Here is a 15,700-nt window from a genome sequence, read left to right on the forward strand (position 1 = left end):
TTGATTAGACTGGTGCAAGGTGCCCACTAGAACTAGTGGACATCATATGCCAGGCTAACTTTTCACAATCAGCAAATGTAAAATCAGCCGCTTGACCCTGATACTAATCCCACCACCGTGGGCAAGACAAACTTGGTTCTCAGAGCTAATAAACTTGTCACTGGGGAGTTTTCACAAACTACCAATCGCGCAAGACCAGCTCTCAAAACAAGAAGGAAGGGTGCTTCACCCATAACAAGAGTCTTTAAGCCTGGCACTATAGACTTAGTATTCAGACATTTAAAGTTACCAGAAAAGACGATGGCGGTCTGAAGAGAGGCAAGAAGAAGAACAACTAGAAAGTGTAATATAGCTGAATGGAAAAGATACTCTGATGTAGAAAAGCAGGATTATTAAAGAGGTTCTCAAGGGAGAAAACCGTGCTAAAATACTTAACAAACCTTCTAGAGCGTTATCTCGCCTATTCATCTTTAAAGGTGCATTTAGTGGGAATCATAGGATACACAAGGTGTCACATCGAGAGAAGTCTCCTCGCATCACCAGCCATCAAACTGTTCTTAGAAGGAGGAAAAATAATTGGGGCACCAAAGAGGATGCCCAGCTCCAGCATGTAATGTAAATATTGTGTGCACACACAGTTGATGACACCCTTTGAACCATTGCATAAGGCAACATTATAAATGCTCACGCTAAAAACTACCTTCTTAGTAGGTATAACATCCCTGCGCAGTTAATGAGTTACAAGAACTCTGTACAGGAGCCTTACTTTAAAGTTCACAAAGACAGAGTTGTCATAAGACTGGACCCACAGTTCATGCTAAAGGTTATCTCACAGTACCACAAGAACCAAATTATTCAGACACCAACCTTCTTTCAAAAACTTAAAACACATGCAGAGAGAATATTACACACGAAAGGCTGACGGGAAAACAAAGCAACTCCTTCCTATCATTTGCTAACAGTTTTCTGGGCAATACTTTTACCAAAAACACAGTTGCAAGATGGATAGCACAAACTGTTCAGTTGTGCCACAAGAATGCAGGATAGACATTACAAGACAGTCCTGGCGCACACTCAACAAGGAAAAGCGGAGCAACCATTGCTTTCCTAGCACTACAAGACACTTGATCATACGTGCACACGTTCACCAGAAACTATTGTGTGGATATTCAGATGAACAAGGAAGCACAAGTAGGACCAAGGGTCTTATAACATCTATTTAAATCCACGCTCATCTTCAAGCCAACCACTGTAGTAGCAAAGTGCTACAAAATCTATGCACTGCATGTGAATCTAGAAAAGATTCATACTAGAAAACCTAGTTTCTTACCTATCGGTGTAGTTTTGCAGCTTGAAGAATTTTCTGAATTCACAAGCAAACCCACCATCCTCTGCCAAGAAGATTAGGAGAGAAAAAAAAAGAATCTGATGATAGCGATCAAAGGTGGGAGCTTCCGGAGTTAGCACACCATCTCCAGGGACACCAAATGGAGGTACGTCGACGCTCACCAAAACACAATTAGTAGGATGACAACAGTTTTTGGGAAGAATTCCGCACCCAACCTCTAGATGGGGGAATAATGCACATGTGATTCCAGAAAATTCTTCAAGCTGCAAAACTACACTGACAGTTAAACTATACATTTTGCAAAATGTACTTAGTAAATTAAATCGCCAATATATTCACTCTCCTCCTTATATGAAGCTCCTATGGAAGTCTTTTTTTAAGGATATCCATTTTAAGAACAAGCAGCTACCTTCAGTAATAGGTTTTCAATGGAAATAGATCTTTAATTAGAATTTTCTGCTCTTACACTCCTCTCTTCTTTAGTGTGTTAATTCTTTGACACCTTTTGTTATTGCATAAAACATCTGTTTTGTCTTCTTTCACCTTTTCATGTGGAGTGCCGAAAAGTAGACAAAACTATATTCTAAGCTTTGGATGGTGCAGTTTTGAGCCAGTTGCGTCATTTCTGGGTGTCGTATTTCTGATCACAAGACAGTGGCACCAGTTTGCATTGCTGGTGTATTGCTAATGATCCAGCGCCCTTATAGAAATTATGTCCAATCAACACTACCCAACTTCATAATACTCACTATTAATCATAAATCACTCACAAGGCCCATAAACTAACAAGACATATTTTTGAGCAACTGAATCATATGACCTAATTAATAAAACCTATTCACAATTTATATACACATTTATATACAACTACAGTATAATGACTTTACTATAGTTTTGTAATTATTGCATTTAATTAGGCCATTTAGGCAAATGGATCTGCTGATGGTAACTAATCTCATGAAATAACAAGGCCAGCTTGTATTTTCAAAAATCTTATTTATTAACTATTTATTCAAAGAAAAGTGCATTTTATTAGAATCTTTTTATTCAAGCAGCATGGTTTGAGGAATTGCAAATTAGTCAGTCAGTTTCAAGCAGAATCAAATAGCATGTTTAAAGAAGAATAAACAGTTTTTCCATCACCAAACCCTATTTCCCTGTCTAAAACTCACTTTGCCTAAAAGAAATAAAGAATAAAAGTCATTTAGCCCTATTAATCCTTACGTGCTCCAAAGTGTCCGACAGCACGTCAGGCCCTTCTGGATTCGGAAAGCGAGAAGCACCCTCCCTCTAAAGGGGTCAGTTTATATACCCTTTTCTCTAACTAATCTAAGTAAAATGAATACTTTTCTCAGCCATCCAAAACTCTGATTGGCTGTCACTTCGTCAGACCACATGTCGTCACATTTTTGAAGCCCAGTTCCGACTCTCTTAGTCTGTTGTCCCTTATTCTCATGTCACGTAGCTTCCTCCAATTTGCAACATCTGAAATAGTCAGTCCGTGACTTCCTTAGCTTGACAATCTCTCTGCCGGTTCCTGACCTTGGCCAATCCGACCAAAAGCACGAATAGTTCATTGTTCAATTAAGTTTGCATTTTTTCCTTTTAACACGGCAGAACCTTTCCACACTGGGCTCTTGCTTTCTCTGAGCAGGATTTTGCCAACTGCATAATAAAGACGTGCTAGGCCTCAAGCCTCTTTCTCAGTAACTAGTAAATGAACAAACACAAAAGAATAATTAATGCAAGAATTAGAAATCATTCTGTTACCCACCCACCTTAGCTAATTATTAACCCATTAGTCTAAGTTACCTAGCAGAAGCAAATAAAGCAACACACAGATTTGTGCAACGTTTAAAACGAAAAGACAAAACATGAGCACACAGAAATAAGCACATGCCATTAATAAAACAGCCGCATTTAATTCTGACAACACAATAGACAGAATTAGTTTATTATTTTTCACATGCAAGCACTTTGCACATATATGAGCACACATATTAGTTTCCCGCGTGTAATGATCTGTAAAATCTTAATCTAGATTGGTTAGTAATTTCACTGCACACTTTATTAATATTATTATTTATTATGGAAGTTTAACTTTGCGAGCTGCAATAAAAATATTTCTAAATCTCGCTCCATCACTAATAAACAAGACTCTGGTATGCTGCCTGAAGATACACCAAGAAAAGGAGTTAACCAAAAAATGTGTGCGCATCTGAAAATGTATTGTCAAAGCTAAGAAACTTGCCAAATAATTCTGACGTTTGCATATCCTCCTTATGCCTCACATCGTTCCCGGTACTTCTGTTGTCCTGATGCCAAAATTGTGTATTAGGGAGCACACCCAACTTAAACTTAAGAACGTAACTCAAAGTGTACAGCTGTGTCGGCGCTTAGTCTTAGAACCTCAATATTGCGTTCTTGTACGGGGCTGAATTTCATTTTATGTATTAAACTATAGCAAATAAAAGGCAGCATTAAAAAAAATGCTGAGCCATGTTCCAGTCATCGCCCACCCTCATCTGTTCGTTTTAGGACTTTCCGATGCCTCGCAAGCTTTTTATATCACAGATAAAGCCCCTTCCCCCAGCACAATTATTTGTCTGCTTAGCTTGTTGCACCACTGTTCCCCCGCCGCGCTTGGTGTGATGGCCTGCAGGATGTGTCTGCTAGAACCCTATATATAATTTCCATTTCTGCAAGAAGTCCATAGGAGGAATGCTCATCTTCCACCATTCCACTTGTTCCATGTTTTTAAGGTTTGTTGCCTGGTTCTTTAGTAACATTGCAGTGGAGCTGCTAAGTAAGGCAATCGCAGCCCAGTCCTTTCAGTCAGTAGTTGTTCATGAGCCTGCAGCTCTACCTTACTCTTAGTTTATTGGGCTGTTATTTCCATCAACATCCATGGTAACTTAATCCAAAATTCATTCACCTGTTTCAGCTATTTCAATTGTTCCTAGTCACTGGAAGAATAGCCATAAAAACCGTCCTTTATTTTCAAACTGCTGTAAACTTGATTGAGGCTTTTCTGCCTGGATAATGTACTATGTCTGAAAGCGTGAACAATGCTATGCTTATTGTGATGTGCTAAGAGGTATAATTAATTTAAAGCATTCAAGGCATTACAATTGTACTACTATGCCTAAATCTATACCTTCGCTGTAACCTGCGATAAATGCAGACCAAGGACTCTAGTAGCTTTCTTGACTGGTCCTAAGTCGACCTGAGTTCTTGTTAAATACAGATCCAGCCATATGAATAGCATGCCTATAAAGCATCCCTCTCCAAACTATCTGAAATACAATGTCCTAAAAAAAAGTCTCCGAATTGCACAGTGCATGAAAGCTGGTGTGCCTCAATTCTGTCATTTTCCTGTTTTTCCTTAATGCTTTTTTAGGACCCTTTCATTAATAATTACAACATTGTTACTTTTCCAGTGGGACCAAAAAGACCGCATTATTACCCTGGTTATCATTCAGGCCAGTCATTCACATAATTGCTTCAAAGAATCAGATGCTCACTCAAGTTTATTAGAAGTAAAATCATTCTATTCGACTTTCATAAGCAACAAAAATTAAGTCCGCTTAAATACAACCCCCATCCTTTAAAGTGTTTTCAGGTGATAGCATTCTACTGCCTGTGATGGATGAAATGGTGACATCTTGGGTGACTAGTTGTACGTAATAAACTGTACAGACCCGATGCAATAACCTTGATCAGTACGAATACACCCAAGTCTCCCAAGAAGGCTTTCTATATAGAAACAGAACTTTCATTCATGCCAACTGCGGTTGTGAAGTAGTACACTTCAAAGGAATTTCATTGGTTTTGATTTGAACTCTCAACCGTTTTTGAGTGAAACAAAAATAAGCTTTCTGAGAACAACTACCAAATGAGTCTTCTTGAAACCTCTCGATGCAGCAATATAAAAATAATTAGTTTCACTCATAATTTGTTAGTGAACTTTAAAATCCGTGGCTTTCAGGCCTTTTAAGAAACAAGTTGATACGTCACCTATATCTTAGTTGTAGTCCGCAACCCAGTTGCAGCTTAAATAGCTATTAAACCTTTGAGAATCTAGGTTAACATGGAATAACTGCATTCTATGGGGAACTATCCAGAATGACCTTCTCTAAACCACCCCTACTTGCAGGTAAAAAGGGATTACAGGCTTTCTGGTGGATGTCTCCTTCAAACACCACTTCTTTCGTTCATTCTGTCCTGTATTCTGGCTTAACCGGTCGCTTCATTGGGAAATTAATTAAACGTTCAATCGGTGCCACTTGATGCGAGAAGCCTGGTCCGCCTCTTATCGTGTGACTAAAAAGATCTCCCTCTCATCTCCATGAACGCAATGAACTAAGGAACGGTAATTTGGATCTGAGGTAGAACTCTAGACACTGGACCCTTTCTTTTGATTTTAGAAGTGAAATGCCCTCTACAAGATTAACTAAATGAAACACTACTCTGGTACTAATATTTGTATGAGGACATCTTCAGGAAAATCTGATTCACCACTCCTGCCAGTCTTAAATCCCATCCCATCCCAGTTAATAATGGTCACTCCTTTACCAAGACTCACATCAGGTCCAAACTTCTGTCGGGTTCAAATAAACAACTTTGGTATGAATGACCTCAGTCATTCCTATCAGGCTGCATCTTTCTCTCCTTAACCGAACTTAAGGAATCACACAGATGACACCCAAATTGAATGTAAATACTAAGGCACACTAAATTTGAGCATCTATGCTCAGAATATAGTCCTACTGAGCTAATGAAGTGACTCCGATCATCTGAACCCACGTCCCCTTTTCCCCAAGTACGACTTTTGCACAAAACAAACTTTAGTGCAAATGCACTGGGACATTGTCCCATATGTGGATAAAGGAGAAGACATACTTAGCTTCACTGCAAACTGATTGCAGTTTTAAGAAACCAATCATTGAAACACAAGGAATTAGCATCAGTATATGTATTTTATTTATTGATTTATAACGTTTTGCATAGCCCGAACAAGACCCAGGAGGCTATCAGAGCGCTTCACTTTTGACGTAGGCAGGATACCAAAGTGTGACAAGCATAATCGTTACAAATGGGTTCAAGACAAGAGCATGACAACAACATGATACAGAGCATTTAAAAAACAAGACCGGACGGATCCAATAATAGAGAGGAGTAGGCAATGTTAACAGTACCAGTAAGATCACAGCCTGCCAACACTATTAATCGCCGGATTACACAAATGTAAAAGAACAGATAATGGGAGAGAAACATTCCATAAATAACATACAAAGTTGTGCAGTGGCCTGTTCACACTGTTAATCCCAGGAGCATAACTGTGTAATGGACAGTCATTGCATCGGAGAATACGGCAGTATTGAAGTAGTTGGACCAGCACTTTAAGGCAGGAACTTCAGCATTAGGATTTTTTTCACTTCTTTTTTGAAGGAAGCGGTGGATGGGATTTGGCGGGCTTCTGTAGGAAGTATAACAATTGATACACCAAATTTTATAATTGTATAATTAAGACTTTTCCTCAAAACACACATGGTTAGGAAAACAATGTTTTATATATTTTGTCATAGCTATTATATTGTCATATTAAATTGTGGACGCACATTTGGATCTTTAAAACAATATTTCATCACTGTTAACGCCAACTGTTTGTTTTTCAGGGACAGTTTTCATCAAGTCCTATCCAGGGAGGCAGCAGAGCATATAGCATTGGAAGCCTAACTAGTCCTACTGTTCAAGAACAATCTCCATGCCTTATTGCATCACCTACTGTGTCTCCAATAGCTCAACCCTTGGGAAAAACACCAACAGGTATTCTTTGAATATTTTCAACATTTCCCTTTTGAATTTGTAAATACTTTAAGAAAATCTGTATCCACAGCTTTTGGCATTTTCACACACATCTGATGAAAGAAGTCACGTTATCGAGAAGAGGCCAGATGTGGAATAGAAAGCAAAATACATTATGCATGTTAAGCCTGTGCTTTGGTGTCCTGAAAATTCTTTCAAGAATGTAAATCTTTTTTTTTTTTTGTGGTTGTGTAGACTTTGCTCTGTAAAGTTATGGGTCACTCGCATGATGCTAGGCGGTCATTTCCTGTCAGTTGTGGACTCTATCACAAGTCTCAGTAAAACTCTGCTAAACCCCTTGTACTATGGCACAAGCAAAATACTATTCCAGCAATGGATGTCAAGTTCAAGCGGTGCTAACAATTTTAAAGTCAAGAAGACAGCACATCATATTCCTAAACCAATTAATAACCAGCAATGGCAATGCCAATAGGTTTTTCATTTGCAAGAGTAAGTTATTGGCATTGTGAATGGCAATGTATTTCACCCATGTGTTTTGGTTTGGAGTCTAGTGAATGTATGTGTTTTAGAGTGGAATTATGTGGGTTGGATTGGAATTGTTAGTTGTGAAATTGTGTGGAGTGAATTTGTGTAGTGGAATTATGTGACCTGAATAGAAAGGGGTTGGGGGGGATGTAAAGATTAAGGCAAACTCAGGCGCAGCAGCAGAAACAGAGTTAGTGGAACAGAGGAGCTTGGTGGGATGTGTCCTGGCGCTGCCTAAAACGAAATGTTGGGGGGGCATAGCTTGCTGACCGCCTATTAGACAAGCTCCTTCGGCTGTTTCCAATATCCTGTACTATCTTCATCTGTCGTGCTGCAGGGTGCTTTGTTAAAAAGACTGTTCCTGGCGTGACTTGTTGCAGCCTACACTGCTGCTGAGGCGAGGAGTATGCAGAGCCTGACCCTGACTCACAGCTGACTAAGACCTGCTGCTGTGATGTGAAGCCCCTGATGCCTGGTGGGAGCCACGTTTGGGCGATGCAGACTTGGATTGCCGTTGATGCGCTGGGGCCCGGAGACTGGATGTATTACAAAGAGCTGTTTGGTACCAAACACTCGTAGGTTCAGTGAAGCCATCATGGTGCTGTGGAACTAGAGTTGTCAAGTTCCCAGCCCATATACTTTCTATGGCTTCTCTGGCACTTACAATATTAGGGAATAGACCCTAATACTGTAGGGGCAGATATGTCCGCACCTGGGATATAGTGCACCCTGTCTTAGGGCTGGGAAGACCGGCTAGAGGAGTGACTTTCCTATATCGTAGCAAGTGCTACCTGGCCTGGCACACACAGTGTGCTATGTCGACTGGGTAATTTTTTTCACCTCACAGGGGCAGGCCAGCTGCAGGGGCAGTGGCGTGGTCCTAGTGAGGTGGTCCCAGGGTACATTCTTCAGCCTCCAGGACCTAGCTACCCAGGGTGGGGCTCACTGGACAGAAGTGCCAATTGTGGACATGTTTTTAGGGAAAGAAAACTGGTAATGCAAACCTAGACAGCAGGAACCCTGTACTTTATATTAAAAGTTGTGACAGCAGTCAGGTAAAAAGTGGGGGTATACTGCAACAGAACCCCATTTTCTCAGTCTTCATAAGAATAGATCTCTCACACCGCCAGTTATGATTTTGAGGGATGGCTAGAGAATTCCATAGGTGGGTTTACTGAGTGCATACAGTTTCATGTGGGAAAGTTCCTGTTAATTTCTACGTTGAACTGCTAAAACGTGATATTAGGTTTTTATTAAGAACCGTGTGGATAGAAGACTACGGGAGAAAGTAATTGAGAATTGCCTGTGAATATGTAGATTATTCTTTCTGATACCAACCTTCACATTGTGTGTAAAATGTGTTTAATTTGTCCTTTTTTAATTTATTGTTTGAAGGGACAGAGCAGAGAAAGCTGACTTTCACATCCCCTGAGGTTTTTTCTGCATCCAGCTGCAGTTCGAGTTCACATTCTGGAAGTCCTTTCATTCATGGTTGTTCTCCAATCAGAAGCTTTTTCCCGGTTAGAGCTATGGCGTGTCGCGGATCTGTACAGTATCGCACTAATATCCGCGTGCCTTCAGCACTTTGCTATCATGAAGAAGCAGACAAGGAGAACTCTTTACCTGGAGAGCCTGGGTCACCTGGTCCTGGAGCAGACTTGCAGCAGTTGCCTAATGAAAACGATTTTAATCGTCACGGACAGCAGGGGATGGAAACCCAGTTTGGCGCAGAAGTGCAATTCGATGATTGTAAGCATGGTTCAGTATCACTAGAGAACATTGACGGATTGAAGGATAACAACACTGTGGACATGGTTGACCAAGGCGAGATCGAGGAAGATGCTATTTGGGTAAAGGAGACAGCTGGAAGCGACTGCATGCCAAGCTTTATGACTGGGACTCGGTTGAGTGCTGAATCTTCCCACATGTGTCTATCACCACTAGCAGAAAGCAGTGTTATTCCGTGTGAAAGCAGCAGCATTCAGGTAATTTTTGCTTCATTCGTAGATTCATTAACTATTACTTGTGTGCTTAGTAAAGAAGCCTATGAATACATTTACAAAACAAACTTTTTTCAAAAAGGTATGTATAGAGAAGGCCCATCTAAAGGGTTAGAATGCCTCTAGTCAGAGGGTCCTTGCACTGTCTCCGATGAGTAGAATAAGACTGACCATCATGCATATTTTATAATAAGTCGCCTCTCAGGACAACCAACTTTTCTTGGTATGTTCCTCTCAGAGCGTCGAAATTCGCTTGGTCCAGCTGCACGAACGCCTTACAAGAACTGTATGCATGGTGGACAGGGAGTTGTGGGAAACTCCCTTCCTTTATATATGCCTGCTGCGTCATCTTGTAGATGTTTTGAAAACTGCTCTAGACCTGGTTATATTCTCTATCTGTACTGACTCGGCCTCTGTGCGTCGTTAGCAGCTCAATCCCAGTCGTTAGCAGCTCAATCCTAGAGTTATGAAAGTGTACACTATAAATACAGTAACAAGTACACTAAGAAGAGTAATTATGGAATCTTTAAGAGCAGCGGCGTATATAATTAAGGGCGGTGTCTAGTACTATTCTCACACAAAGGATAACGTGAATCCCTCCAGCAAAAGCAATTTAGTAACCGTAATGTGTACGTTTTTTAAAGGAACATTAACTGTGTTACGTAGGGCTGTCATTTGTGCAGGCAGCTCCAGTATGTATTTTATATGGGTTGGATGCGTGGCATGTATGTTTACTTTTTTCTTTGCAAAACCTGAAAATCTACTTAAACGTACAAGTTCAGGAAAATTGTGTTTTCTAAATACAAAATGGGCACCCTGATGCGCTCGAATTTTGTATAATTACTGAGTTTATCAGCAACTGAATGCTGCTTTTCACATTTCTTTGTGCACATTTTCCATGCCTCTACTTACCTGCCTTTCCCCACCTCTATCCCTTTGCCTGGAACAGCTCATTAAGTCTCACTTTTTGGTGTATTTTTTCCAATTGTGCTAAACCCCTGAGTTTAGACAGGGAACCATTAATTCTAGCCCTTTAACCCAGTCCTTTTTTAGGTTTTGCCTGGCGAAAGCTGCGCTCTGCGCAGCTTTTTCGCGCAGGCGAAAACCTAATGAGAACTGTAGTGTGGGTTTGGGTCGGCCCTCGTCATTCATTGGCTGGCTCCATAAATGGAGCCTAGCCATTGGACGAGGGGCCTGTCCGTCAATGCCGGACCAGATTCGGGGGCGTTCCCGAGATTCTTTGGCTTTTGCCGACGTCACGCGACGTCAGCCGAAAGCCGGGAACGCCCCCGAATCTGGTCCGGCTGCCTTCCTGCTCCGTGAGCGGTGTGATTAGAATTATTCGGAAATACAAAGAAAAAAAAAGTTTCTTGCTGCGCAAAACGTCCATTGGAGAATCCTGAAGCTCTCTCTGCCAACGACTTCTGCTTTTTTACGCAAGAATAATTGAAACCATTATCTGGAGAGCACAGAATGTTTTTGAAAGCCTGCCAGCTAATTTTCCAGTAACTTCTTCGGCAGTGGTACGCAGACAACTCTTCGATCTGAAGTTCAACAATTGCACTTTTAAGAGCTGGCCTCTAATTTGATTTGCAGTTATAAGATTTATATTTTGTGATTGGCTCAACGTTTAATTATTGTTTTAATTAATACAATCTTATTATATGAAAACCCCCTCATTGCAGCCGCCGTCATTTCTGTGATCCTGTTGGTGTTTAGAGCCGACCCCACGTGAACAGACCGGTGGCCGAGTGGAACGGAGATGCCACCTCTACTAATTAATACAAAGTGCACGCTCCCCCGTGTTCCCGCCCCCCGTCCCGCTGGCCGTGTTTTCGCCCCCCCCCTCCCGCCCCCCACCCGTCTCCTCTGCAGACCACTGGGTGTCTGCAGAGAGCGTCGTAACGCCGTGGTTCAGGGCTCGGTGTTGGTCCCGCTCTCTGCAGTGCGGGGTGTTGCACAGATCCGAGGGTCATGTCATTAACACCTCCCCAGCCCCTTCTGACAGCAGCTGCTCGACCCGCTGTCCTTCCTGCGGAGCTGGGAGCCAGCGCACCACGCACCGCAGAGGGGAGTGAAAGGAGGAGGGGCAGGAGGCGGGCAGGAACTGGATCCGATGAGCTGACTGCCCCGTCCGCCCGCGCAGCGCCTTCCCGCGCCCCCGGTGTTGGCTCGGCTGAGCTTTCCCTTTTCATTTCCTGGATTGCGACGCTGTGATTGCCCCGCACGCAGGATCCCGGGAGGAGGAACTTATGTGACCCCCGGCCCGGAGCTTGGATAACGCAGGTAAGCTCTCCCTCCTTCCCGTGCCCCCTTGTTTCAGGAAGTAAAGGGGTTCTTGTGACCGCCTGTCCTGTTCCTCACCCTTGGATCCGCAGGAACTGGGCGAGGAGAAGGATCTTGGGATAAGGAAATCCGGAGAGGTAGGCCACAGTCACGCTTCAAGGTGTGTACTCGGGCAGCACTCCCGCCCCGTTAACAATTGACACGTAACACGAGTGAGTAACCTACACAAACATGTGTTACGGATCCTGTCACTCTGTTTTCTGCGCCTTTACAATCCGTGATATTCCTTAAAACGTGAATTAGTGAGAAACCCTGAAAGGGTGAAACGCAACAAGACAGAAAACTTCCCCAGTTGCTGCTGTCATCACGCCTGCCCTTTCCCATACGTGTTGTATGTATCAGCTTTTCTCAACAACAGTGGCTGCTTCTGGGGAACAGCACGTCTGAAAGTTATCTGTCACTTTCTTCCTGCCCCACTCGTTAACCCTCTCCATGTATTTTGCTTTTCAGGGCGTTGTTTATAGCGAGTAACCTGGCAGATACATTAATTATTGGAAGCTGTTTTAGAATGCATTGTACGTTATTTCATTCTTAAATCAGTTCTGGTAAATGCGTTTAAATATTATTACAGTCCGTACTGGGCATTCTTTGCTGTATAGTTAGTTATACACAAAATTTCGCTCATAAAGCACATTTTACGCGTTTGTAGGTGTAGGCGTTTGTAGGTGAAAGCTGCACTGGTGAAGTCGTAGCAAGTTTCCGGACAGGCTTCAGACACAGAGAATTGCCTCTGGTTTCAGGGATCCAAGCACTGCTTCCCTGGTCTTATAGGGACTGGTTACAGTTATGAAGTACGGGCGTTGGTTTGAAGGATCCCTGTGCTGTTTTCCCAGGCCAGCTGTTTGCTGCCCTCTCCCAGCCTGCCCTCTCCCAGCCTGCCCTCTCCCAGCCTGCCCTCTCCCAGCCTGCCCTCTCCCAGCCTGCCCTCTCCCAGCCTGCCCTCTCCCAGCCTGCCCTCTCCCAGCCTGCCCTCTCCCAGCCTGCCCTCTCCCAGCCTGCCCTCTCCCAGCCTGCCCTCTCCCAGCCTGTCCTCTCCCAGCCTGTCCTCTCCCAGCCTGTCCTCTCCCAGCCTGTCCTCTCCCAGCCTGTCCTCTCCCAGCCTGTCCTCTCCCAGCCTGTCCTCTCCCAGCCTGTCCTCTCCCAGCCTGCCCTCTCCCAGCCTGCCCTCTCCCAGCCTGCCCTCTCCCAGCCTGCCCTCTCGCAGCCTGCCCTCTCGCAGCCTGCCCTCTCGCAGCCTGCCCTCTCGCAGCCTGCCCTCTCGCAGCCTGCCCTCTCGCAGCCTGCCCTCTCGCAGCCTGCCCTCTCGCAGCCTGTCCTCTCGCAGCCTGTCCTCTCGCAGCCTGTCCTCTCGCAGCCTGTCCTCTCGCAGCCTGTCCTCTCGCAGCCTGTCCTCTCGCAGCCTGTCCTCTCGCAGCCTGTCCTCTCGCAGCCTGTCCTCTCGCAGCCTGTCCTCTCGCAGCCTGTCCTCTCGCAGCCTGTCCTCTCGCAGCCTGTCCTCTCGCAGCCTGTCCTCTCGCAGCCTGTCCTCTCGCAGCCTGTCCTCTCCCGGCCTGCCCACTCCCAGCCTGTCCCAGCCTGTCCACTTCCAGCCTGCCCTTTCCCAGCCTGCCCTTTCCCAGCCTGCCCTTTCCCAGCCTGCCCTTTCCCAGCCTGCCCTTTCCCAGCCTGTCCTCTCCCAGCCTGTCCTGTCCCCTCCCTGCCCTCTCCCAGCCTGCCCTCTCCCAGCTTGTCCCCTTCCTCTCCCAGCCTGTCTCCTCCCTGCCCTCTCCCAGCCTGTCTCCTCCCTGCCCTCTCCCAGCCTGTCTCCTCCCTGCCCTCTCCCAGCCTGTCTCCTCCCTGCCCTCTCCCAGCCTGTCTCCTCCCTGCCCTCTCCCAGCCTGTCCTCTCCCTGCCTGTTGTCGTGTCCCGGCGGCAGCAGGCAGGAGCGTGCACTGCGTCCCCGAAGTAACAGCCCTAAAGCAAGCAAGAAGTACGCCCCCCCTCCCACCAATCCCTGTTAGGTAGTGGAAACTGTCCAAACTGGGGTGCAGACAGCCCCTCTCACCTTTCGGCCTGGTACCACTGCACCAGCCGCACTACTTCCCTACTGACCGTTCTCCACTTCAGCCCCGTCTAAATTACAATTCATGCTTGTGACCCTTTTGCCTGCTTGTGCTTGTTTTCATGACCCTGTTGCCTGCTTGTGCCTCCGTGTGCCCATGTTGCCTGCTTGTGCCTCTGTGTGCCCCTGTTGCCTGTTTGTGCCTCCGTGTGCCCCTGTTGCCTGTTTGTGCCTCCGTGTGCCCCTGTTGCCTGTTTGTGCCTCCGTGTGCCCCTGTTGCCTGTTTGTGCCTCCGTGTGCCCCTGTTGCCTGTTTGTGCCTCCGTGTGCCCCTGTTGCCTGCTTGTGCCTCCGTGTGCCCCTGTTGCCTGCTTGTGCCTCTGTGTGCCCCTGTTGCCTGCTGGTGCCTCCTTGTGCCCCTGTCGCCTGCTTGTGCCTCAGTTTTCGTGCCCCTGTTGCCTGCTTGTGCCTTTTTTCGTGCCCCTGTTGCCTGCTCGTGCCTCCGTGTGCCCCTTTTGCCTGCTTGTGCCTCCGTGTGCCCCTGTTGCCTGCTTGTGCCTCCGTGTGCCCCTGTTGCCTCCGTGTGCCCCTGTTGCCTGCTTGTGCCTCCGTTTTCGTGCCCCTGTTGCCTGCTTGTGCCTCCGTTTTCGTGCCCCTGTTGCCTGCTTGGGCCTCCGTTTTGGTGCCCCTGTTGCCTGCTTGGGCCTCCGTTTTGGTGCCCCTGTTGCGTGTGCCCCTGTTGCCTGCTTGTGCCTATGTGTGCCCCTGTTGCCTGCTTGTCTCTGTGTGCCCCTGTTGTCTGCTTGTGCCTCTGTGTGCCCCTGTTGCCTGCTTGTGCGTCTGTGTGCCCCTGTTGCCTGCTTGTGCCTCTGTGTGCCCCTGTTGCCTGCTTGTGCCTCTGTGTGCCCCTGTTGCCTGCTTGTGCCTCCGTGTGCCCCTGTTGCCTGCTTGTGCTGTGTGGGTGTGTGTGGAGGGCTCTGTGTGGCTGTGTGTGTGGGGGGCTCTGTGTGGCTGTGTGTGTGGGGGCACTGTGTGGCTGTGTGTGGGGGGCTCTGTGTGTGTGTCATTTGCGAGAGATAAAGCTAGTGGCATTGTAAATGACAATGCCATTTATTTATGTTAAAAAAAACATAAATAAAAATGTCAAGAGCAATGCCAATAGCTCTAACTTTAACAAAGGCAAAACCATTGCATTGTAAATGCTTGTTATGAAAAATTACGAGTACCGAATTAGCAAATTTCCAGCTTGCAAGTTTAACGGCCACGATGGCTCGAAATTCAAACTCTTTGATGCCCTCCAAACACGTTTTTAAAACACTAATATCTCACAAACTTCTGGGTGGATGTACATCACATCACAAATAACTGTGTGAAAATCTGCTTTTATGCCAAGTTTGGAATAAATCCTTTGAGCAATTTAGTGCTGCTGAACCATCACTGCAGAGTTGGTTGGCTTCGCAACACTGTAATGTAAAATGAATTCATAAATATATATTATAGTTATTTATTCACTTAAAATACGTTTGATGTACAGATATGGGTATGAATTGACACTTAAACCAGTCAAATTTACAAGTTGTGATTAGCTCTGCAATCCAAAATTCGCACACGA

General features: G+C 45.2%; 1 protein-coding gene across 1 annotated transcript in view; it reads left to right on the forward strand.

Annotated features, from left to right (window-relative positions):
* The window catches only part of BORA (BORA aurora kinase A activator), a 411,259-nt gene that overhangs the window by 345,971 nt on the left and 49,588 nt on the right, over nt 1-15,700 (forward strand). The window contains 2 exon segments of the mRNA XM_078657420.1: nt 7,027-7,177; nt 9,098-9,687. Coding sequence (XP_078513546.1) covers nt 7,027-7,177; nt 9,098-9,687 — 741 coding nt within the window.

Source organism: Lissotriton helveticus, chromosome 8, assembly GCF_964261635.1.
Source record: "Lissotriton helveticus chromosome 8, aLisHel1.1, whole genome shotgun sequence".
Taxonomy (NCBI): domain Eukaryota; kingdom Metazoa; phylum Chordata; class Amphibia; order Caudata; family Salamandridae; genus Lissotriton; species Lissotriton helveticus.